At 37.3% G+C, this 27,793-nt stretch overlaps 1 protein-coding gene across 1 annotated transcript; it reads right to left on the reverse strand.

Annotated features, from left to right (window-relative positions):
• Window positions 1-27,155, reverse strand: LOC122064171 (integrin-linked protein kinase 1-like; the record flags this gene model as incomplete). Its single annotated transcript, XM_042627880.1, is given in 11 exon segments — window positions 1-112; window positions 2,538-2,659; window positions 3,759-3,844; window positions 5,862-5,980; window positions 6,136-6,198; window positions 17,094-17,173; window positions 18,949-19,069; window positions 19,186-19,271; window positions 23,294-23,389; window positions 23,545-23,619; window positions 26,356-27,155. Coding segments are annotated over 11 exon segments (1,266 nt in total), but the record flags the coding sequence as incomplete, so codon positions are not given.
• Between the last annotated feature and the right edge of the window lie 638 nt (window positions 27,156-27,793).

Here is a 27,793-nt window from a genome sequence, read left to right on the forward strand (position 1 = left end):
CTTCCACCGATTGTGATGAATAAAATGGTTATTAATAGACTCCAGCCTAGCAATTATTGCTCTGAACGTTGGTCTCTTTGCTGGCTTCTCACTCCAGCATTCCTCAATTAACCTGAAAATAGAATAAAACATTAAGTTTTCCCAAAATGAAATCAACTACCAGAATAATCTGAGAATAGAGCAGTCGCCAATTATCAGAAAAGAAGCCCATGGTAATAACAAGGAGACAAGGCAAACACAAGAGAGAATTGAAAAGTCTTGGAAAAGGATACAAGGACCAACAGGATATGCACATAGTAAAACCTTATGCAAAAAGAAACTTTGAGGAAGCAGAATTAAACAAATAAAAGTAGAAGATAAAATATTTTGAAATATTAATAAACAAAGGAGAAGTCAAGTCCTTCCTATTTATTTCTTTTTCTGGTGATAAATCTCGTTCTGCACTTTTCATTTGAGAACTCAAAACTTTTTAGGATTTTCATCCAAAAAGGCGTGCATTTCTAATGTTTAACCCATCAATATGACCATGACTTTACTTATCACAAGGATACTATGTTTTTTGGAATTTCAGCTATTTCAAATGCCATTTGAACCACCTTTTATTCAGAAAAAGTATAATATATCATTTTTCTATCTCAAGTGTTTGCATAATAAACAGCTGCATGCATCACAATTTTTTGAAATGTAAGTCATGGTAGGGATATTATTTCGTTCATGGCTCATTAAGGTAAGGCTCGTTACACAGCTCTAAAGATCTGCCACCTGGCAGTTTAGTTGGCTCTCATATTTTGTGGACATGTAAATGTTCCCATCTGGTCATTTGGAAAGTTTCAATGCAAATACATTTTTCAAAGAGGGAATGTAAAGCTTTGAAAAATAGTTGAAAACTTAAGTGATGGATTTAACGGGATGAAAATTGGAAGGTGAGAGTTCAATACATGGTAGGCCATATGTTGCTAATCCAACAGGTGTACTAGCCAACTCATGGCCAATTTAACCAAATCACTGCTCCACATTGCTCAAAATGGTGGATCATGAAGCAAAGGATCCATTCAACGGGTTCCCAATCTAAATATATCGAACAATCTCCATTGTGCTGTAAGGATTTACAGTTTTATTTGAATGGCCACATTCAGAAAAACCATTACAATTTTCCCTTTAGAAACTAGACTTGAGACAAAAGATTAATATTTAAAGCATTTATTAGGTGCACTCAGAAACATCATCAATGTGAATACTTGCATTCCCATGTCATAGAGCTAATGAAACAGAATAAGAATAATGTCATTTCCTCCGTCGTGGCTGTCACCTCCGCTAGGCCGGCTGCCCTCTGCAAGGCCAGTGCCCCTCCGCCGTGGCTTCCTTCTTTCCAGCGGCACTCTGATTCTCTTCTTGCAGCTTGGAAGATGAAGTGTTGAGATAAGTTGGATAGGGTTAGTGGTTAAGTTGTATTGGACATGTTTGCGTGTCATTTGTTTCCTGTTCCCATCAAGGCCTTTGACGTTTTCCTTGATGGACTTTTGTTACTCTTTTAGGGGTTTTTAATTTTCCCTTTGTGGCTGTAATTTCCCTCCCCCTTCTTTTAATGTATTTATTATTCACCCAAAAGAATCTAAGGGGATTGATGGCTGGGAACAATGGTACAGGAAAGGATACAGAAACATAAGGTAGGGATAACAGCAGACAGGATAAATTTTAGATCCTAAGAGAATAGGCAATAGAACAAGATTAAATAAATGAAGTCCAAAGATTACAAGAGAGTTCTTCGAGAAAATCAATTTAAATGAATGAGGTACAGTCAAATCAGGATCAACTAAGACAGAAGGCATTAATTGAAACTCTTATTGGTGTCGATGTTACCTACGATTAGTCATTAACTCCAGGGAAAGGGTAAAAGAATGGGATCTACCATGGAACATACAATGCATTACAGATATATGATCATTAAGCTTCAACAAGGTTATTCTATTCAATCACAATATAAAATTGTATAAAAGATTATCTGCTACTCCTAGGAGAACCTAAAGGGAAATTGCAAGCACTAAAAAAATTATTTGTAAGATGATAAATTCAAACAGCTATTAGAGTGAGCCATCTTCTTCTAAGACAAGGTAAAAGACTACGTAAGAGAAGAAAGAAGCTCCGAAATACACAAATATATGCCCCCTTTAGTCCTTTACCCCTTTTTTTTGGTGGGGGGCCAAGGTGGGATTCCCAAGCCCGCACGTTCCAACGCAGAATGGGCAACAACCTCCATGCTGCCTCTGGTCCAGTTCTGACTACCTTCAGCTTTAGAAGTCAGGCGTACCTATTATATGTACTGATGATTTGTTCTGGATGTTGTGGTTATAAAGCAAACAATACTTGGTTATCTCATGGACTACACAAGTGCATAACCCAGCTAAACCATAAAGCATTGGAATTTATAGCTTGACATCTGCTTCTATAAAAATTGTAAAATGTCACAGCAAAATGCAAAGCACCATTGGTTGGTGTCAAGTACAAAGTTATCAAGGAAAACCACCAGAAGGGCTTACTCTCTTAATCCGTGTGCATAATGTTTTGCTGGAGCTCTAAAAGGTGGTCGCTTTTTTGCACCATATGCTTTAGGAACTGTAGTTTCCAGTTCTGAAGAAAATGGTGGACAGCCCTCAATCATCTAAACAGCAGCACAAAATATAAGTTATCATTTATCATGCCAATAACTTCACCAAAAAATAATATTTATCATGCCAATATTATCAATGAACTTTTTCCACAAAACATGGACCTTAACATCTCATATTCTTACAACGTTGAGAATTTTTCATCTTCTGCAAGTATAAAAACTCACTAAATAATCAATTTCAGTATCGATCAATTATAACTGGGAAAATATTAAGAGAGAGAGAGAGAGGGAAGAAGGAGAAAAAAAACTGACATGTAGACCAGAAAGTGGTAACAGTTCCAGCATTTCATTAAGGCCCTGTTTGGTTATATGTGAAGTAAAATTTTCTTCTCCAAAATGCATTTAAGTAAAATGGAAAAAATATATAAAATAAAACTTTCAATGGGGTTTTTTCCCTTTCAATGGTGATAGGTTGGAAGTAAAGTTGATGAGTGGAAACAAGTGAGGACCTAATAGATAAAGAATTTGAAATGCCAATGAAGATAGAAAATCACCTCACAAGAAAAAACATGTAGGCACAAAAAAATTGCATTACAACCAACACACAGAAATTGATTTCCAATGACAATTCATTGATTTCAATGCATTTATAGGCTATTTATACTCTCTCATTTTGGTACACTTACTGCACTTTACCAAATAAATTTTGTTCTAATTCACATTTAGCCAAATAAGGCTGAAGCAAATAACCCCACAAACAATGCATTTCGATTCAATCACAGTATCAAATTTCTGTATGCATTGAACAGGAAAACTGTGTGAGAAAAAGACACCACACATCCATGGTTTAAAGTATCAGTTCGTATCGTATCCGCATCAGTGGGTATCGATACGATACAGTGAGATATGTATCGTTATCTATAAAAGGGTGTTACTATATGATAGTTTTAAAGTATCGGTCCGTATTGTATCATATTGGCATTGATGGGTATCAGTACGATACTCGATACCGATACTTTAAACCTTGACACATCATAAACTACTATAATTACAAGGAGGAATACATTTTGAGAAATTTCATTTTCTAACAGATAGTAGCCACATATTTTATAGCACATGTAATCCAAGGGGAAAGGAATATATAGCTTACCTCTTGCAGAATTAAAGCAAATGAGAAGACATCTACTTTTGTATCATATTCTTCATTTCTATACACTTCAGGAGCCAAATACCGGCCTGTAATGAGATAGAATATCACAGTAGAAGTACATACTCACCATCAGTTGTTTCAATTTAAGAAAATCAAAATTAGAACAAATAACTTAGAAATGAACTGCACATGAAAAACACTATGCATTGTACATTGATCAAAAGACTAGGCCCACAGTTGTTTCATTAGATGCTATTAATCGACTGTGTAAGCAAAATTAATTGAATATTCATCACGAGGATAGCAAGATTAATTTGCATTCTCTTGATGTATCCAACATTAGCAACAGGAATCTCCCTCGAAAGGAATCTTAATGATTTACAACTTTCACATAAGTGTGCCCTCGTCTACTACTTTTTCTGTCGCAAGGCACGTTTTATGGATATTAAGATTTATCTACACTAATTAAAATTTTGATGTCAAGTTTCCTTATTCTTCTAGTGATATCAGAAAATGATTTTTTTTTCCATGAAATTTGGTACCTATGAGCCGTTGCTTCCAGATAGTTTTATCTTCTCTAATAAGTAACCATCACTAAGGGTACAACAAGACAAGGATAAGAAAGAAAATTGAGCAGAAAGGCAAGGCTGGAGAAAAGTATCAACTATATCTTGAAATATTGCAACTCCATCAAAAGCCCTAATGTTATTAAAGCATCACCTAGGCATTTTGGAACATGGATGAACTAATACATAGTCAGGCAAGATGACCAACACATGAAAAACAGTTATGAGTGCCCCTTCACTTCCACCATTTGGAAGCATGTCCTTGCGAGATGCTGGCCTGCTAGAAGAAGACCCCTCCACCTTATGAGATAATGGATATGGATCAACATGACCTTTGCTACAACTCTATCTGTGACACTGCTGGAAAGCTCGCCTTTGATGCCGCCATCAACCATATTTGGATGTAGCATAACGCATAACTTACGTAGATGGACTTCCAACTCCAGATCGTTCGATAAGATTTGGAAAGCCATCTATTTTGATGTCTCCTCCAAGATTGCTTTGGTTTCTAACCGTCTTGTTGGGGACTGACTCCCCTAGGAATAGGCTCATTAGCGCTTCCCGGGGTTTAACCTTATCTCATTTGCTCCCCCCCCCCCCCCCCCCCCCCCCCCTTCCCTTCTTTCTTCCCCTCTTTGGTATTGAATTTCTTATTCACCCAAAAAAAGGAAAAAAATACATAGTCAGGCACTACCAGCAAGTTGGTCACCAAGGTGAAATCAAATAGAGCAATGACACGAGATGCATCTATTTAAAAAAAAAAAAAAAAAAAGGGCTTACCATTTGGGGCTCTCGACTTTGTTCTTTTGTCAGAACTTTGCATTTATTGATTCAACCAGCAAAGATGGTCCCTACTGTTTCACTTTTCTTTCGGAACTGATTTCATCCACAACTAATTTATGTTCCTTTCTGTGGTAGTGTTGAATGCCTTGTATTATATATTTTAATGCACAATTGTAGTCTTTTGTTGCTGTAAACATGAGATATGACCCTTTCATTTCCAAAATCCCTTCTTAGTTTTGGGTCATCAACTAGTTCTCACATAGGCATCAGCTAGCCAATGCATCATCATTGAGAGGCCCAAGAACCTTGGCATTAACCCACCAGTTTGATAAACTTTGAAAGCCTAAAACAGTGCAATGTGCATAAAACAAGAACCTCTAAGGCTCTAACACAATCCATACAAAAACAAATTCCAAAAATACCTAGTGGGACTAATAAATAGAAAAAAATACTACAACCTGCACAACACTTGAGTCCAAAACGAACACTGGAACACATAATAAAATCTACAGAAGCAACCATTCATTTGTAACATAGATTTCAGCAAGATCCAGGTGGGGAACCATGCACTTGTATCCTTCTTCTCCAAACTACCTCCATAACGACATACTTCGTAGGGACAGTGTATGTTCATAGATGATTCCATATCAATAATTGCCAAAAATTCAAATCTAAATATGAATATTTTCATGAAGAATCTAGATTATCAAAGATAAACAACAAAGAGGGTAACTTCGGATAATAGCAGACTTACAAGCCCCATCTAGGCTATTCATTAGAGAATTCTCTTTAACATTATTTTTCATTTTGAGCAGCTTGCTAACTCCAAAGTCTGCAACTTTTAGATGTCCAGAATCATCCCGCAATAAATTTCTGTTATCTTACTCGTAGACAAAAAAATAAAAATTAGTTCCGACAGTCTCAGAGTATTCAGGTAGAACAAAAATAAAATTCTATTATATGATGTGAAAGTTCTACATGAAAATTTCATCAAGAAAATAAAAACAACTGAATAAATGAGAACTTACGAAGGCTCAAGATCACGGTGAATTATAGCTTCAGGCTTATTCTCATGCAAATAATTCATTCCCCTGCAAAATAAACAAAGAAATTGCAGCAATAAGAAACAACAATGATTCATAACATTTCAAGATGAACAATGTAGTGGACATTTGAGTTTCGAACACATATCATGCAACCACATAAGGGTGTCAACCGGTACAGTATTTGCTATTCGGCATGGTACAGCAGTCCAAGAGTAGATGCCAAAAGCTTACCGTTTCAGCTCAGCATGATTTTAGAATAGTTTTTATGTGGTATAAAAACAGTTTTTATTTGATATAAATATGGTTTTGGTACGGTTTTGATATAATATTTTTGCAATTTTTGCCTTTTATGCATATATAGTCGGTAATCCAGTATTTTGGTAGGGTATTTGGTACGGTTTTGGTACTTTGGTACAGTATTCAGTATGGATTCAGTAATTTGGTACGGTTTTGGTACTTTGGTACATTTGGCCATACCAATATCATACCGAACCATGGTAATTCAGTACGGGATCAGTACCGAATTGACACCACTAAATCCATCCTGTTTTAGAATTAATGATGCAAGGTTTTAAATTTTATTTTAGGTCAAGTATGATGTAAAACATCAAATGATTCATTAATTACAAAGTAGAGAGTTGCCTTTCAGGATCCAGTACCACAGATATTGCAATCTACAAGGTCTTTTAAGTTTAAGCTTTTTTCAAGCATTTGATGCATGTGAGAAAGAAAGTATTTTGTGAAACTAAATCAACATATGTGGGCATAGGGTAAAAATCATGGAAACGTAGATACAATGTAATGATCATAATTTTTAAAGGACCTTCAAATGATAGAATTAACATTAATACACCCCCAAGAACAATCACAGAAGCAAAATAAACGTCTACAATGTCGTAAGGAAATCAATAAATGGGGGCATAACTTCTCATGCATGCGTAGAATAGTTAGATACTAAGGTTTCCATATAATATACAAGGTCTATAGAATTAACAAGCAATACATCAATTTGAAGCAACACTACATAATGAGACAAGTACTATCGGTTAAATCTATTTTTTTTTCTTTAGATATTCAAATTTTTTAAATATTTATTTTGAGTTTTAGATCACTATTTGAAAACCGAAACTAATATTAATATACAAATGAAATATAGAAGCAACAGAAAAGTAAAAGGTCAAGGAGTCCAGAAAAGATCTCCAAAACCTATAAAATTAACTGATCCCATTGTTTGATCATTGTTTATGTTGAAGCTGTATCTTATCAACTTGACAAACTCCTTAAAAGTGGAGACATAGTAGAGCCAGGTACCATTACATATCCTCTGTATTGGTGAAAAGAGTTTTTCAAAGGTGCATCTATTTTTCTCTTTTTAAATGCTCTATATTAGACCAAATGGGAACATCATACACAATCCTTGCGTTGAAAAATTAATAACCAAATAAATAGTAAAGTGATACATTTCTCTATCTTTCAGACAATCAATGCTACTGTCAACCAAAATAACAAACTTTTTACAGCTGGATGCCCTAGATATTACAGAAAACCCATAGGTTTCAAGACGCCAAGGTAGCCAACTAGGCATGTAATTCATATATATATATATATATATATCAACATAGAAGCTATACCAATACAATATGATACAATTATGCTACTAATGACCTAATATGAGAAAACCGAAATATAATAAACAAAGCATAGGATATAATATAAGCATATTCATTAGATGTTCCTCTATGAATTGGCATACACAATAACGCCAAAAATGGGAAGTTGAATAATAGTTGACGAACTATACATTAAGGTGCAATTGAACAATATTGGCATACACAAACCAATAATAGGGTTTAAAAAATGGAATTTGTTTCATATAATATAAAAATGAAATAACTATACACTAAGGCGCCAGCCGAGGCCACAAGGCAGGCCAAGGCATCCAAGGTGATGCCTAGATGATGCCAAGATGATGCCAGGTGGCCAAGGCAGTCCCCTTTGCTGCTTCAAGTATGGCATGTTGTCGCCTTGGCCCTGAAAATCCTCCTAGACATCTTGACAACTAAGAGAAAAAGTGTAACAATTCTATTCCGATGGAATTTCCATTAATTCCTTCAGTATATAAAAATGTTATTATACTTTGACACACAAATGTAAAAAAACTAAATGACGAATGATGTAAGCACAGCCAAAACAATAATTATTCATGTGGTCATTCCTAACTTTATGGTCATTATAAGAGTGTTTTACCTAGGCGCGAGAAAACTTCATTTCTCTCCCTAACCAAGGTTTTGCGGAATGTCTTCGACTCCAGTTGTCCTGCAAAGCCGGCACCTAAGGTCCAGACTCAGGGAGTCCAAGTTCCGGTAATGATCCGGAGAACCTCGTTCTGAGCTCGTTCGAACTTGAGTTCTTAATCTAGCTTTAGACTCTTAAGAGAGTCTATTTGGTGTTGGTATTCCCACACCTGATAGCCACTGAGTTTCTCAGCTAGGCTTCTAAGGATTAGCCTCTCTTCGGTGGCTCTTATCCTCTCTTCAGTTTTTTTTATACTATTAAAGTAAATTAAACAACTACGTTGCCAGAAACCTATATCATTTATCCTACCGTGAAGGTGATCATAATTATGAGGATTTGTATTCATATGCAAAAGGTAATAAAATTTAAACTAAGGAGTAAACAGAATTAAAATGACCTATGGGTTCCCATGCTGGAGTGTGTAAATGAATTCATTCTGGTTATCTTTCAATTTTTTCATTGAAACTAGCTTTAGCTCAAACATGACAGTTACTTTGAAAATATGCCGATTTGAACTACCTTGTTACACAAACCTAAGTTACTTCGTCCATCTCAGTTAAAGCCTTCGATCCAGTTAAAGCCTTCCATTAGCCTTCCTATGTTTGGTTCTGGCTCAACAGATAATCCCATCAATGCCCTCAACATCTCATGCTAACGGGCAACAACAGGGACTAGCAGCCTGCTATTCAAAACCTACCAAACATATTCTTCTAATGGACGGTGGGTGTCGTCGGTAGATCGGGACTAAGAAGTTAAGGTCGAGCACCAGAGGCTCTGTTAGGTATATAATCTAAGATGGTGATGTTGAGACTAAAAAGCATCTTCATCTTGACCTTTTGGTTCAAGTTTACTATTATGATAACCAATCACAAATTCAAAACAGAAATAAAACATACACACATAAGCCAGGTCCGGGAACCCGGCGGTCTAAGGAAACTACTCCATAATAAATTTATTCATACCTTAAAATCTGAATACAAAGGAAGCCTTCAATGCTTCTTCTTCTCTAATGTAGGAAAGGATTTGGACAACCAAACCAGACCCAATACTACAGGAACTTTTAAACCAAAGAACAACCAAGAATAGCCAAGGTAAGGCAGCAATATAACAGATCAGAATTAAGGAAGAAACAGATTTTGTAAATCAGAATTTCGAACCCAGAAACTGGAATTTATGAGTTCAGACTATAAACCAGACAAAAGCCTAACTCAGATATAGGAATAGAGTATTGAATAAGACATAATCAGTAGCAAACACCACAGGAACAGATAAACCAAACCAGAACTCAACTCTGGACAGCAGGTTCTGAAAACTTACAGTCGATCCCAGCAGTTTCAGGAAATTCAATAGCAGAATATTAAAGAGCCTATAATCAACTCAGATTACTAATTAGAAAGGTCCAGTCCATCAGAGAATAAAGGCAGCAGTCAAATACAACACAGATTAGACAAGAAAATCTGGGCAGAACTTCAATCGGACAGAACAGGGAGACTTCCCATAAGTCTCAATCCCCTAGTCAGATCCCTCTAAATTTTGGATCGAGTCTCCCATTCAGCAAGGGCTGCACTCGACCAGAATTTCAGATCCATCTGACGGCTGGTCTCTTAGATCAGTACTGGTCAGATGGAGAATCCAGAACTCTTAAAACCCAGAAAAAATCTGCAGAAAGTTCAGATTACTTACTTGGGAAATTGAAGAAGATAACCACAATAAGAGAAACCAGAAATAATAAAAATCCACCCGGACTTCTCGCCGCAGAGTGTCGATCGGATCACACACCAATCCCTAACCCTTGATCAGACACAAAGGTATAGCCATGGAGAAAACCCAGCGGCAACAGCATGAAGCTTCTTTTTTTTTTAATTGTAAAAATCGTCTCCCTATGATGAGAGCTCTCCTTTATTTATAATAATGATGGGGGAGGGTTTACAAGTAATAGTAACTCAGAGTTACTAAATCTGAGTTACTAAAAATTGATTACAAGAAGTTACTAAAAACTGGAAATTAGAATCTAATGAAAATAGAAACTAGTCTAGACAGAAATTAGAAACTAACAATGACTTGAAATTAGAATCTAAATTGGGTACTGAAATTAGAAACTAAATAACCCCATCTGAAAAGGAAACTAAAGAAAAGGAAACAAATCACTGAATCCCGTATGCAACCTTAGAACCCCTAGTTTAGACCCATAAAAGTAGCCCAATACACTCCAAACCACATGGACTGAAGGCCCAACACGTATACAACCCAACCCTAAGCTTATTCCTAATAAAACAAGCCTAGTTTGGTGAAGAATCTGCATCATTCTCCTTAGGCCTTCTTCGTCTCTTCGATGAGATGAATTGGGTTTCAAAAGTACGAAGGATTTCCAATATCAAGTTGCCTCAAACATCGAAAGCTATATAGCTCCCGAGGAACCAACTGAGGAAAGTATCACCAAGAAACTTAGTGATACAGAACCTGAAATTACAGAAGAAGACTTCGATGACCTACTCAAAGGATTCCCTGAACTTCAGTCACTGCCAAAGAGCGATATCACTGAAGAAGAGATGAACAGACTCACAAAAGAGTTTGAAGAGATCATCTCTAACCACTACAGAAATGTAGAGGAAAAGGAAGAAAAAATAACCAAGGAAAGCCTTGAGTTAAAGCTCCAATCCATCATTGGAGAAAATCCCTTACAACATTGGGATAAGACTAAAACAATTTGTAATCTTGCGCTCAAAGATCCACTAGCCATGATACACATAAAACCCATCAGAACTTATACTGATGAAGATGTCGAAGAGTTCAAAGTCCAAATGGCTGAACAACTCGACAAAGGCTTGATCAGGAAAGCAGACCAAAATGGTACTGTCAATCCCCACAATCAGCCAGCATTCTGTGTGAGAAATCATGCAGAGATTTCAAGAGGCAAAGCAAGAATAGTTATCAACTATAAGCGCCTCAATCAGATGACCGTCTCTGACGGATACAATATCCCAAGTGTACAGTCTATGATAGCTAGAATTGGAGATGCCAAATGGTTCTCCATGTTTGACGCAAAGTCATCTTTCTCGCAGATAAAAATGGAAGAAGCAAGCATACTGCTAACTGTCTTCTCCACACCCATTGGCAGGTATGAATACCTTGTCATGCCTTTCGGATTGAAGCAAGCACCTTCAATTCAGCAAAGGAAAATGGATGCTATCTTCGAAGATATCATTCATTACTGTCTTGTATACATTGACGACATTCTTGTCTTCAGCAAGACAAAAGAGGAACACCTATATCACCTCAAAGAAGTAGTGAATAGGCTAGTACATAATGGAATCATCTTGGGAGCCAAGAAGGTTCACATAGAAAAGGATCAAATAGACTTTCTGGGTCTAAAGATCAAATACGGTGTTGCAGTTCAGCAACATCATGTGCTAGAGAAGATTGAAAGGTTCCCCTCTAGAATAGAGGACCTTAAGCAACTTCAAAGATTCCTTTGATGTGTCAACTACATTCGAGAATCTATCAAACGAGTATCTGAACTCGTAGGTCCACTACATAGCAAGACCAGAGTGTTCAGCTGGAACAGCAAAGACACCAAAAGGGTTGAAGACATCAAGAGAGAATGCAAAAATTTGCCACCTCTCGCCATACCAAGAACAGAGGATGATCTCATCCTACAAACAGATGCTTCACAAGAATACTGGGCAGGAGTGCTAATAGCACAAACCCCAAATAGCAACCTAAAGAAGCTATGTAGATACTTCTCAGGAAAGTTCACCAAGGCTGAACAGGGTTATACGACCCATGAGCAGGAAATATTAGCAATAATAAAAACTATTAATTGCGCTCATATATTCCTGCATAAACCTTTTATTGTTAGGACCGACTGTCAGTATGCCCTGACATTTGGCAATCTAGATCTTGAAAAGACTAGATCACTTGCAAAGAAAAGGTTACAAAAATGGCAAGCTTGGTGGAACACTAACAGATTCACTCTTGAACATATTGCAGGAAAATATAATTATCTTGCAGATGCACTCACAAGAGAAATGGCTGAAAGATCCGAAGAGATCCTTGTCAACTTCACCAGCAACAAAGAATGCCAGGAGTCAAAGACTGCAACCAGTCACCACTCCCAGATGAAGAGGAAACCCTCTACATCGCCAAAGGGTAAGACACCCTAGAAGAACAAAGATCTCTAGTCTCTAGGACATCTAGACCACCAACTCCTCACGGAGGCTCCACACAATTGGAGAAAGTGCATATCAAGCACAATGGTGAACAAAAATTCAAAATAACGCCGGAACCAGCAATTGTAGAAGGAATGGAGTTCGTCCATTTCCTCACTCCAGTCTTTAAGACTAATGCGAGGATAAACTTCAAAGAAAAGCAGGTCTTGAACAACCTGCACTACTATCATCAATATGATAGAAATCCTTCAAGGGTGTTAAAACGCACTCAAGGCTATTGCCAAAATGTTCAAGGGTAATTCAAATACGTCTCAGCAAAGACAACGGTCTACCGTTGAGAAATCTCAACAAAATAGACTGAAGAGTGTTTCGACACAAAGACTACAGCCTAGCAGTTCCAAAGAGAACACAGCAAGGTCTCAAGTGGGTGAAGCCACCCTTAACTCTACTACAGAGGTTAAACGTAGACAAGTGCCAAAGCAGCACATATACAATCCTGAGTCACCCAGGATACCTCTTCAAAGGATCAGCGAAACAGCAATCCAACAGAGAATGGACGAGTTATGGAATGATGACAACCCCTTCATCGATGTTCACACGGTCGAAGGAGTCATCCCTACAACACCACTCGCCATAGTCGGGGAAGATGCAGACTTATCTCTCAAAGCAGAGTTATATGAATTCGGACTCATCTGCTATCTGTACACCTGCGGAGAAGAAGACTTGCAGGGTCTCCCAGCAATAGTCCAAAGCACTGTGAGCAACTACGGAAAGAGTCAAGGCAGACTCCTCCTCTCCATATGTAGCGTACCACCAGAATGGAGCGACAGGGGAATACATCCTCCTCGCCACATCATCACCATCTACAAAGGAGACCATCAGCTCACAACAGAGCCCATAGATCACAAAAGATTCCTTGACCGAGAACGTGATCTAAGCTTCATCAGGGCAAATAGTATTCTTCAGCAGCAAATGCTCCTGAATGAGAATACAAAAGGTTATACGATTCTCGCTGAAGGGAACAGGACTCTTGTGTGTCTTCCACCACAAGAAGTTGATTTCAGCAAGCTCAGTTATAACCTAAGTCTAAACGAAGATTTAGACATTCTCATGTCTGAAAAGACTTTCCACTACCTCGAAGATCTCCGAGCAGAAGAACCAGAGGAAGAACACAACAGAAGTCATAGTGGGACAAACCCCCACTCAAACGAACTAATGGACGAAGATGATGAAGACAAAGAACTTCTGAAGACCATCATCGACAGACCAAATTACGACCTACCAACGGAGTTGACAATCATGTTCGACAACATTGAAAGACTCAAAGCTATCGGCAAAGACGAAGTTCCTTGATACAGCAACAGCACCTGGTCAGCAAGGCCATCTGGGCCTCCGAAGCCGCGGTATGACGACAAACCCAATCTCCCGGGTACATGGATCCAACAGCCAGACAACAAATGGGTAAAAGCCCATACCTGGACAAAGTCCGGACTTGGATCCCTCTAAAAGGCAATTATTGCTTTCTACGCAAGTGGGAATATCTTTAACAAAGTGGAAAACCGGTCTATGGACCTTGGAATGCCACATTAAAGGTGTTCGCTACTTTCGGTGGAAAAGGAGATTCCTTCCACCATTATCTCTGCAAAGTAACTCCTCCTCGTACGACACCAGCTCAATCAAGGCCCATCAGCAGGATGCTTTGCGAAAAGTAGTGTCGGTGCTTTGGCACCTTATGCTTTTGTATGTCGTGGCGTCCCCACAATTATGTGTGAAATTTAGTTTGGTTTGAAGTCCGAGGCCTATATAAGGTTCTCATTTGTAAGAGTTGAGCCATCAGAAAATTGGAAATCCTTCCTACTTCTAAAACCCAATTCATTTCATCTAAGAGACGAAGAATGCCTAAGGAGAAGAAGAAGCGTTGAAGGCTTCCTTTGTATTCAGCTTTTAAGGTATGAATAAATTTATCATGGAGTAGTTTCCTTAGACCGCTGGGTTCCCGAACCTGGCTTGTGTGCGTATGTTTTCTTTCTGTTTTGAATTTGTGCTTGGTTATCATAATAGTAAACTTGAACCGAAAGGTCAAGATGAAGATGCTTTTTAGTCTCAACATCACCATCTTAGATTATATGCCTAACAGAGCCTCTGGTGCTCGACCTTAACTTCTTAAGTCCCGATCTACCGGCGACACCCACCGGCCATTAGAAGAATATGTTTGGTAGGTTCTGAATAGTAGGCTGCTAGTCCCTGTTGTTGCCCGTTAGCATGAGGCGTTAAAGGCGTTGATGGGATTGTCTGTTGAGCCAGAACCAAAAATAGGAAGGCTAATGGAAGGCTTTAACCGGATCGAAGGTTTTAACTAAGACGGATGAAGTAACTTAGGTTTGTGTAACAAGGTAGTTCAAATCGGCATATTTTCAAAGTAACTATCATGTTTGAGCTAAAGCTAGTTTCGGATGAAAAAATCGAAGGATAACCAGAATGAATTCATTTACACATACTAGCATGGGAACCCATAGGTCATTTTAATTCGGTTTACTCCTTAGTTTAAATTTTATTACCTTTTGCATATGAATACAAATCCTCATAATTATGATTTTCTTCACGGTAGGATAAATGATATAGGTTTCTGACAATTTAGCTGTTTAATTTACTTTAATAGTATAAAAGAAATTGAAGAAATGATAAGAGCCACCGAAGAGAGCTACTCCTTAGAAAACTAGCTGAGAAACTCAGCGGCTATCAGGTGTGGGAATACCAACACCAAATAGACTCTCTCAAGAGTCTAAAGCTAGATCAAGAACTCAAGTTCGAACAAGCTGAGAACGAGGTTCTCCGGATCATTACCAGAACTTAGACTCCCTGAGTCTGGACCTTAGGTACCGGCTTTGCATGACAACTGGAGCCGAAGACCTTCCACAAAACCTTGGTTAGGGAGAGAAACGAAGTTTTCTTGCGCCTAGGTAAAACCCCTTAAAATGGTATCCATATGACACTTCTTAACAGCCCAATACTCTGCACCATACATAATAGCCAGTCGAATGACTGTCCTATAAAACTTTCTTTTAAGCTTTAAATGAATATGTCAGTCACACAACACTTTTGTCACACATCTCCACTTCATCCATCCCACCTTAATCCTATGAAAAAACATCATCTATATCACCTTCTTCATCTACAATTGCCCCCAGATACCTAAAATGATCACTTTGCGGCACCCCGCTTTCCTTAATCGACACCATTTCATTATCCGTCCTAGAGTGACTGAAGTTACACATCATATACTTTATCTTCATTCTACTTATCTTAAACCCTCTTTATTCCAAGGTTAATCTCCATAGCTCCAACTTAGTGTTAATTCCTGCCTAGGTCTCTAAAACAATATCATCGGCAAAAAGTATACACCATGGGACCTCATCTTGAATGTTCCTGGTTAAATCATCAATGATAAGAGCAAGCAAATAAGGGTTTAAAGCTGCTCATTGATGTAGCCCAATGCAATTGGGAATTCACTTCCTTGCCCTCCCACGGTTCTCACACTAGTAACTGCCTACGTCTAAGAAAAATAGCTTCATCCAAACAATGATACCAACTCTACAAAACTAGTTACTACAATTATTAAAATTGCAGCTAAATTTATCCACCTTGTTACTGTTGCTTAATTGTCTCATCGTGTTTGAAAAAGTTTTCCCAATTTATAAAAAAGCATTGCAGCTTAGACACATTCAATGTCTTCATATTTAGAAATATTTGTGAAGAATAAAAATTTATTTAATACACATCATATCCAAATTTAATGAAGCAGTGCAGTCCCACAATAGCTGGTTCTGGCATCTTCCCTTATCATTTCTATTTCTAATATGACAATAAAAATGCATGAACATTTAAGTTGCAAAATATAAACTCAGGCTTCACCACAATGATAAGGTGTTCCATAGGCATCCAGGCTCTTTATTGGGTCCAAGGCGACAAATCTTGTTGACACTTCACGAGTTTACGTTGATTTATATATATATATGCTTATAATGTATCCTATGCTTGATTTTTTATATGTTGGTTTTATCGTATTAGGTCATTATTAGCATAATTATATCATATTAAATTGATATGAATTTTATGTTGCATATATTATGATTATATAAACAACCCGGGTGCAGCTCTGCTGGTCCTAAGGCACTACGTGTTAACAGAATTCTCCAGCTCGAGCCTCCCTGCAGCTGATCTGCTACACGGGTTAGGTGTGGTTGCGTGTAACCTGGGTTTACCCTTGGCCTGAACCATAAAATCGGGCAGGTTCGAGGGGTTCCTCGTTAGAAAAAAAAAAAGTATTACATATGGTCATATACTGCACGCCTGGGTGCCCTTGCAACACCTTGGGTCGCCTAATCATTGTGACAACTATGGGCTTCACTTATTAATTGTTTGCAATGGCAATGAAAGAAGCGATGTAAAACTCAGCACATAAGGTATGTAATGTACCTTGAAATATCAAGAGCAAATCTGATTGCTGTCACTGGCTTTAATGCTCCTTTTCTTTTCAAAAATGCACGGAGATCCCCCTGCACCAACATAGGACTAAATTCAAGTTAAAGCTGACTTCTTATTTAAAAATGAAACAAAATAAAAATAAATACCAAAATATATATTCCCTTCTCTTTTTTCCACTTAAAGTTTTGCACACATAAATGAGCCAATAATACCAGAAATAATTTAGTCATATATATGAGCCATATTATGAAGTTAAGAGAGAGTAATTGAAAACCTCCAAAACAGGAAACTATTTATTTTCTTAGGAGGCTAATTGAATGACTTAGAGAATGTAAGGAGAATCTTCATATGTTTTTATTGACCTATAAAGAGCTTATGATAGAATCCCTAGAGAGTTAATTTAGCAAGAGTTGCAGAAGAAAAATGTTCAAGTAAATATGTGGACGTAGTTAAAGATATTTATGATGGTGTAGTAACCAATATAAAGACCTATGGGAGGTAAGGTAGTGAATTCCCAATTACAATTTGATTAAATCATGGATCAGCTTTAGCCCCATATCTGTTGCCATAATCATACGAGCTGACCAGAGACATTTAAGATCAGATGCCTTGGTGTATGCTTTTTTCTAATGATATTGCTTGGGTGGATGAAACAAAAACAGGAATAAATAAAGTTGGAATTATGGAGATTAAGCTTGGAATCAAAAGGATTTAAAATGAGTAGAACAAAAACAGAGTAGTATATGGTGGTAATTTTAGCAACAATAAGGCTGAAAGTAAGGTGGTAAAAATTGATCATAGAGAGATACCGCAAAGCATGGCTTTGAATAAAGTTGATTAGAGAAAAAGGATCCATGTAGCCAACATTAGTTGGTATAAAGCTAAGTTGAGTTGAGTACAAAAAAGAACTGGAAAAATGAGGTTCAAACCTTCCTTCATCTATCTGGCTACGCTAATGCATTGCCTCACCTTAACTATAATTTTGAGAACCATAGCAAGCTGGCCAGCCAAAGCAGAGAAGAACCAGACCTGGAAACCCTGATGGTATGGCTGTAAAGAAACCCAATCAAACCAATGGAATGAATCCGTATGGTCAAATCACTGCTTCTTTTATTGGTACTTTGTTTTTTGGGAACAAAATATAGTTGAAGAGCCGAACCAGGTCAGACCAAATAAGCTGAACCTGGTGTTCAGTGCTGGTCAAGTTTTCAGAAGAATACCTTGACCTTTTAAACTCAGCTTACACTCATATGAATTTCAGTAAATTTGACTCCTAAAAAGTTAGATATTCATTGACCTCCTGATCTGCCATACAAAATACTTTCAAAATAATCATCAGATTGTGCATGGTTCCAGGGGAAACGAAGAAAATTTACCAAAAGAAAAAAACAATTATATGGTTTTCTTCAAATGGTAAGTTTTTATATGTTCAGTTGAAGTGACACTTTTGTTTGCTTTTCATTGTCAACCAAATGGCGGTTCAAAAATGATATATACTGTCAATTTACCTCAACTGAAACTTCTCTTTTGCCATCCAATCCAACTAGAGCCTTACCGTTCGCAATTGTTCATTGGAGACAAGCAATCCACAGGGATTCAAATACCCCATTTCAAAGATCCTATAAGTACAGCTTAATAACAACTGTCCCTAATTTATTTGTGACGCAGACAAGGTGTGCTTCACCATGCATCAACTATCACTTAGTGTGAATATAAAACATTTTAAGTAAAAATCATCGAGAAGTGATAACCACAAAATCTCAAGGCATTCAGGAGGCAATAGTACTAGATACAGTTATCAGTCAGTTAAATATGTAAGCAGAAGTATTTAAACACCAGGGTAAACCTTGGGTAAATATTCCGTGACTATCATCATCGGACAACTTTGAGTTACAGCCCCCAAAAACTGGACAACATTTGGATGCCGTATCTTCTGAAGCAAAGCAAGCTCATCCCTAAATGCCCTTCTGTAACCCAATCAGATACCAAAATGTCAAAGAAGTACTCAACAAAGAATAGAGCAAAACAATACCAAGAAGTAAATAAAAACTTCAAATCGAGAGATACTATAGGATCAACCCACACTTTATCATCATAAGTGAACACATCCTCCCCAAGTGTCTTCACAGCAACTTGGATTCCATGCCATGACGCACTGCAAAAGGTTCCCTGCAATAGTTGGTATATGAATAAAATAAGCTAGCAAGTAATGATATTCAAATCCAATAGGAAAATGAAAATTGAAACCTAATGTGAACTTTCAGCAGAAATAACTAGGTAGACAACTCCAATCCACATTATAAATGGAAAACATGACAATGGAAGTCATAGCAGTTTCCATCTAAACAAGTTGACATAAATGTGACTAAATTCAAGAATCAGGAGACCAAAAAAGAAACTACATTCAAAGTCAATGGAATTCATTTCCAACAACTAGTGGACCAAAGAACTTATCCTTAAAACTGCTGTTACCATAGATGAAAATAAATAAACTTCGAAACTATACTTGGGTTTTGGGGGTCAAGTCTGTAAATGAATAAACACATTGAAAGCACCAATACCATATATGCTCTGCAAATCACAAAGCTTCCCCAAAGCACCAAACAGATTTATTTACATGGACATATCATAACTCTGTCTTAAATCCACCAGAGGAAAAATCAGGACAACATATGGACAAACAAGGACCATAAACAGCACTAATGCTTAAAATTATAACAAAAGAGCCCCAAAGTACTTTGACTGTGATGCAGAGCAGGCCAGAAGACAGGAAGGATAAGGGAGCAGGATAACAGACCAATGTTAAGGTACTAGGCATGAACCTGGCAAACCTGGCTCATAAAACAAGCCACGGTTCTGGTTTGGGCCAGTCCTAGACAAGGCCTGCGTGTGGACAGAGTAGGCTTGAGCATGGCTTGGTGAAATGGTTATTTGTTTCTAGAAGATCTTGCTTAGGCCCCAGTGAAGATAGCATGTTTGGAGTGGATACCTTGATGCTGGAATAGTGACTTAATAGTTTCTATTATCATAATTTCTAATTTTGTGATCTGCTCCTTAGCAATAGAGTAAATAGTTAAGTAGCAGTTTCTAATTTATATACCTCCTATTTTGCATATTAGTTATTCTAGAAGGATTACTTTTCTTGGCAGCTAAGTAGCCTCCCAAGCAAGGAAGGTTACTAATTCTGTATTTCAGTCATTGATTGTTATAAAAAAAAAGAAGTAGGGATACAGCCCACAATTTTGTTGCTCATTCAATATGTCTTCTTCAATGCTGAAACCAAAAGCTTCTGTGGTGAGACAGTAGCAATCAAGGTTGTTGCTCCTTACCCTGTTGCTTTCCATCAATCTAAGTTTGGAGTCCATTGATGCTGCTGATTTGAAGTTATTCAAGTTTTCCTTACTTATTAATTCTATGTTCATCCTGTTTCTATTTTCTGTCTACCTCTTTTACTCCCAATCTAACCACTGGTTCTTCAAGATATTTTGGCCACAAGTTCAGAAGCCTTAGACCAACAATCAATCAAAATTTCAGCCCCATCGGTTGGATGGTTTTGGGAGATATTGACCTTTCCACTTTCTGTTCTAAGCTAATTCACTGCTATGCTACCCTGCCCAGTGGGTTAGTTCCATGAATCTGTCCTACCAGGTTAGTGGAACAACATCAGACTGGACATAACAACTTGATCCAAAAAAAAAGAACTTTAAAAAGGGGTAGTCATTACATCATCTAGGGATGAGGAGGTACCTAGTAAATCCAACAAAATCAATGGTGGAGAAAGGTATCAGGGGTATTTATTTAATACATGGGGATATGTGAGTACAATTACCAAACTAATATTTTTTTTCTACAAATGTAGCAGACCGGCCATGGATCAAGGTATCGGCATCAGTATCATATCGGTTAATCCCTGGTGATCAACACAGATACAGATCGGGCGTATTGGCCAAAAAGTGATTGGTTTTTGAATTTTTGCTCAATACGGCCCAAGCCATATCATATCGGTATCAGTAATGACCGATACGGCCACCGATACAGATACCTATAACCTTGAGATCAGGTGAGGCAATCATTTTCCATTTTCTACATATACTACAATCATTTGCAAACTTTGGCAATTTGGCACAACAAGGTATGAAAAGATGATTCTGAAACTAGTATACACGCCCAGTATAAATAGTACAAAAGGCTATTCTGACTTTTTTCTTTTCTTTTGACAAGTCAATGTACTACTCTTTTTTAACTGATTGATACAAACTCAAAGTTTTGGGGGTCATATACCATACAAGTCAGTCTGGTCATAGTTATGCTGATAGACTTCTGATTTAATAACATTACAGATCAAATTTGGACTTCACCAATGTTTTCTGCCGGTCCCAAGCCCAGATAAATGAAGAGGGTTGGTGCGTCAGGTTGGCAGCCGGCACCCAAAAAACCCTAGCCAAACCCATTTTAAATAGATTCTGGAATCTTATACTTTTGATGTTATACTAAGGCGTCCTCCACAAGGCGCAGGTGACGCGCAACACTTTGACCCAGGAGTAGTGAATATTAAGCAAGGGTCAGATACCTGAATAGTGAGAAAGGGTCACCACGGTATCCCTGAAAGCAACGTGCCACATCGCGCCTGGATGTGGTGCCAAGTCGGCAAGGGTTCTCGCATAGTGGACAAGCAGGTAAAAAAGCTATTACAAAAGCATAGGATTAGATTAGCATCTTGGAACATCAGATCTTTAACGAGTAAAGAGTCTAGAATTGATGGATGTTATAAGGAGAAGAAGGATTAACATAGCTTGCATTCAAGAGACAAGATCAAAGGGTAAGATCGCTAAGGAGTTGGATGACTTTTAACTTTGATATACAGGGGATAAAAGTAATAGAAGCGGAGTGGGCATAGTAGTGGATAAAGACTTAAAGACTGATGTGGTGAATGTTAAAAAATTTGGTGATAGGACTATATCCATCAAGCTTGTGTTGAAGAAAGAGATTGTCAATATAATTAGCGCTTACGTACCCAAGTAGGATTGGATGAATGTAGTAAGTTACAATTTTGGGAACACATGGAAGGATTAGTGTAAGGTTTTAGACAAGGAGAAAAGATTAATATTGGGGATGATCTGAATGGACATGTTGGGAGAGATCGTAAAGGCTACAAAGGTGTACATGGAGGATATGGTTTTGGAGAGAGGAACGAGTATGGATTTTCACTTTTAGATTTTGCTATGGCTTTATGATTTATCCATTGTAAACACATACTTTGAAACGAGAGAGGAGCATTTAATTATCTTCAAAAGTGGGTATCATAGTAGCCAAATAGGTTTCTTTCTAACTAGAAGGTTCGATTGTAATGTTACACTTTCATTTGGGTGTGTTCTTCTATAAACTCATGGTTCCATTATGTTTAGCGGGCCTAAAATATGGTTTCCTAAAAGTAACAGGACCTAATTTGGTCATTTGGGCCTTGAAACCACCAACCAAAACCATTCACCAAAACCTTCCAGATTTTTACCAAAATTCCGAGGTTTAGTGAAATATTTCGGTTTCGAGCCTGGTCAAAACCATGCTCGAAATTCGAAATCAAGACCTGGAACCTTGGATCTAGATGATCCATTAAGTTTTGTGAAAATTAGGAGATCATCTAAAACACAACTTTTCTAATAAGTGAATCAAACAAAAGAAGTATAGAACAGAATTTCCAAATTGCAAGTGTTTATAACTGAACAATGAAACAAATGGCAACATCAATAGGGTAGGCATATCAAAATAAGTTTCCATTAAAACAAAGGAGATAAATTTTACTGCACATATTCCGACAGCAGATTCTGTAAATCATGTGTACCATCATTTGAAGATCAAAATTACAAGATCTGAAATTCAACTTAGTAAAAAAAGCCCCAACACAACCAACCACTCCTCCAAATTCTACTGAAAGAGTTAATAATATTCAAGAAAAAAAAATAAGGATAAAGAATTCGTAGGACATGAAAGCCCTCTTACAGCCAATCAAGGACAAACTGCAGCCTCACTAAACAATCAAATTTCATCCATTCAGATCAAAATCCACGACAAGAACTCCCTCCCAAGAATGGGGGGTAAAAACTGCTCACCAAGTCTTAAAACAAGTTTCCAGGGCGGACAACTGGATTTCTTGAATTAGAAAAGGTACACCTCAAAAATACAATTAAGTATACCTTAGTTATGTTAACACTTTCCGTAAAATCAAGCTCAGTAGGATCAATCTCATACTCTGGGACTTCACGGGCATTTTGGACATGCATAGGAGCCATCTGGAGTGGTAATCATGCAAAGAAAAAAATTACCAAAAATAAACAGAAAAGTAAACACCACAAGATAAGTTACAGAAGTTTATGACCTGTAGGGCACAAATCAGGCATAGAAATTTATCAAAAGAATAAACCTCAAAAGGCTAACCGAGACATACCAGAGGCTTGGCACCATGTTTCTCCAAAATTTTGATAACGTCATGGTTTTTGTAATGTATTGCATCTGCAAGAGGCTGTTCAAGTAACAATAAATCATTCTGGAACAACTTACAAGTCAAGTATGTCTTTTATAAATAAATATGATGATTAAGATTCTCAAAATATTCGGAAAAAATTGAAGCCATATTGTAAATCATAGAGGGGGTTTGGTAACAATCATGAATTTTATTGTAGATTATCGGAAAAATGTTTTCCCTCCTAATCCAACATTTGGCAAAAACATGTACTTCTAGAGAAAAAGCACACTATGTTCTAAGCCCTTTACAATTCTGTAGAATGACCTATTCCATTCAAGTTGGTAAGACACTATAAACTAGGTTCCGAAATGCTTTAATGCAATATAATAAATTAAAAGTATATGACGCAACATGATATAGTATGCTAATATTAACCTAATATGAGAAAACCAACATATACTAAAAAAGAAAATAATGGATATAAAGTATATTCATAAAAATAAAAAAAAAACTAAGACCATATCAGCATCATAGCATGTAATAGAGAAACAGAATGACAGAGCATGTTAGTATTAGGATTTCTTTTTTCTTTTTTCTTTTTCTTTTTTTTCCTTCCACTCGCATGAATGATTCCATGCATTCACTGTATAAAAATTGTGTACACAAGCCAATAAAACTGTTGTAAAAATCACTTTAATATCAAATAAAAAATAATAAAATACCTCCCCAACAAACAAGGCATCTTTCTATATCATAAGGAGGACCAAGTTGTCCAAAGTGACACCTAGGTGACCAAGGCAGGCGCATTTTGTGCATCAATAAAGGCAACAGCATGCCTAGGGCACTGAAAAGCACGTTGTCGCCCAGATGGCACCTTGACATCTATGTATCTAATCATTTGTAGCTGGTTGTTTATGCTTAAAATGACAAACAATAAAATTTTCTAAGTAAACTTGAAACGAAAATCCAGGATTTAAATATTTATACATGATTTTTACCAAACTTCACCGATTTTGCCAAAATATTTTTGTTTCTGGTGATGAAATCAACCTACTCTCAAATTTCGAATCCTTACCTAAGCATCAAGTAACCAATTTGACAACCTCAACCAATCCTTGAAAGCTAAACAATGATCTGATCCCCATTCAAATAAATACAAATGCTAAAGATATGGTTGAGTTCCTACTAAAAATAGAGAAGAAATTCTTACTTCTGGAGGTGGGATTTTTAAAGTTCAAAGCTTCAAATCTCTTTACTCTCCTAAAATAGCTTTAGATAATGCAAAGAAGTGGGGGAACAGCTTAGAAGGGATCTCATAGAACTCTCTCTAAGGAAGCAATTTCTTTCTAACACATTTTATAAGGTATAGAACTAAAACCTAGTCAAACAACTTGAATTGCAAGATTGAAGTGAAATGATAATATTTTTTAGTCAGATCTTATGATCTAAATACTATGATGGATTATTTTGCAAATGAGGACCGGTAAGATCTGGATCGAATTGCCAAGGATTTAGGAGTCAGAGCATGATCCCTTGGTAAATCATAAGATGCTGAGAACTTTGCTCATTCCAATAGAAGTTTAAGTAGCATTATAAGATACTGGAAGTAGTTCGAACTCAATCGAGATGTAGTTTTCCTGAGAAAGTTGCAAAGATGACCACATACCAAAATTCAACATTCTGGTACAAGTAATCTTGGCTTAAAATTGTATAATTGCTTACAGAAGTATTTTTATCCAATTGAAGCTTTCAAGTCAAAACAGTCTCTCGACATTCTCAGGGTAAGGCTGCGTAGTTCTCGTCCCCCCGGACCTCTCACATGCTGGAGCCTCGGGCATCAGGTATACCCTTTTTTTTTTTAAGCTTCCAAGCAAATTAACTACTTTGAACATCCTTTTTTTGACTTCTCCATTATTTTGGATTTCGACTGATGGAAGAGACTTTGTTATTTGTAAATTACTTGATATCAAATGTTGATGAAAGGATAGTTACTTTAAAAAACAAAAGAGATGAACATGAAGCCGGAAGTAATGAGGAAGGTAAGGGGCTAATGCTGATGGGACATCACACCAAGGACATTACTATATCAAGGAAAGAGAAAATGTTCAACCCCCAACCACACACAAAGAAGGGGTCCAATAAAAAAAAGACAATACTGACCCCTAAATAAAGGATTAATCTCCTATCCGACTTCCAAATTCATTTTATCAAAACCAAAACATAGAACAGTAAAGTCTGGTTCCAGCACTAAGTGAATCAAATGAACAATGATTGTTAAATGGGTCCTCATTGCAGCAACCTGAGACTCAACTGCAGCAGTTAGACAATCCAACAGGTCCAATAACATATAATGCACACACAGACAAACCAGGCTCTGTTGGAGAATGGCTCTTTCTAGTTTCTTACCACCTCTGTATTTTGAATAAGAGAAAAACGGTCCCACAGTTGTCTATGCTTCATTCAAACTTCAAGATCAAAAATATCCTTTCTGGATAGAGTTGAAGTTGGAAATTCGTTTTAATAAATCTATGATAAACCAGTATAAATGTCATTCTCCAATTCACCAGCCTATTGCTGTGTAAAATCCAATGTGGTTCACCTAAATAAATCAAAAAAAATAAAGCAACAAGAGATTAAAAAAAAGAAAAGAACTAAATGCCTCAGATGCAATTAGCAAACCAAGAGTAAACAAGAGGGTATCTCCCTTCTCACATCATTCGCTTGGATAACTAATTGAATCTTTCAGAAAGAACAAGTCAATTTAGTCCAAAGAAAGCTGTCAACTGAACATACCGTACTGTCCCATCGATCTGTCGGATCAACTTCGGCTCCCCTCTGAAGCAGCAATTCAACAACATCAGCACGGCGCTGGCAAGCAGCAACATGCAGCGCTGTCCTTCCATCTACGTCCTTGAAATTCACATCTGTTCCAGAATCCAATAGCTCAACTATCCCTTCCAGATCACCTTCATTCGCAAGATACATAAGCCGAAAAGTAGGGTCAATAACTTCTGCAACTTCCAATTCTTCGTCATCCACTTCCGATACATCCTCGTCTTCCCGTGCAAGAGGACACCTCGTCGTCGCCTTTGTTTCCATATCAATTAATCCAACAAAAAAATAGCAAAAACTTTCTCTTCTTCTTCTTCTTCGGAACACGAATTCAACAAACTCAACTCCAAAGTCTTAAGAAGTCAAAACCCTGTATTAAACACTAACGATTAACAGTAACTGAATTTTGACAAGCAATTGTCCGAAATTCTGGTTGGAATTTGGAACACCATGAAAAAACTTGAACTTGTTGGAGAATCGAAAAAGAGATCAGAGAAATAATGGGAAAAAAAGTGAATATAATAGTGAGAGAGAAGATGAACGCGGTTTGAGTTCGGGAAAGAAGGTTGGTTGGATCAAAATATGGAAAATACAGATCAGATAAGCCGTAATAAAGCATTCATTACTCACTGACATTTCAATTTTTTAAACCCTTTTCCCATTTAAGCAAAGGAAAAAGCCGCCGGCCGACACGTTAGAAAAGGCTTCTTGTTCTTGCCATCCCACCCTCCCAGTATTTGGTGACCGCGTCCGCATACTCCGCACACGCGAATCTATACTTAACTTCTGCCAAATAAAAAAACATGAGAGGGGAAACGCTGTCCGTCTAGCGTTTCCCACGCCCAAATACAGACCTGTTCTTAGGGGTTAGTGGTATCTTTTCACTGTCCCCTGAAATTAGGGATTGTGTCTCAACGTGATAAAATAGAGTACATTCTTCCACCCCCAAGAATACACTTAGACACAATGGGTGTAGAAAGACCGTATGCCCACGAGCTAAAGATATTCCTATGCATTCTCTCATTGGACATCTTCCCATTGGACTGTCCATTGAAATATACCTATGTGTCATAGGGTAGTGTTTCTCTTGCCTAAAAATCTAGGAAGAAATAATGTTATCTACTTGTGTAGGTCAATAAAAAACCACACAAAGACACCTTCAACGCATAGAGAGAATGGCAACGTAGTTTTTTTGTATCCACCTGTGTCTAGGTGCGGACACACGTAAATAGGTAATTTTCTTTTTTCAAAAATTTTATACTTAAAAATATATTAAGCTTTTCTAATAGAGTTAGAAATTATTAACTTCAGTGGGAAGTTTTGCATGAATTAAAAAAAAAAATTGTGATCAAGAAGGTTTTTAAGTGAGTGATCATTACCTGATTATGTGGTTAGTATG

The sequence above is a fragment of the Macadamia integrifolia genome, unplaced genomic scaffold (assembly GCF_013358625.1).
Source record: "Macadamia integrifolia cultivar HAES 741 unplaced genomic scaffold, SCU_Mint_v3 scaffold155, whole genome shotgun sequence".
Taxonomy (NCBI): domain Eukaryota; kingdom Viridiplantae; phylum Streptophyta; class Magnoliopsida; order Proteales; family Proteaceae; genus Macadamia; species Macadamia integrifolia.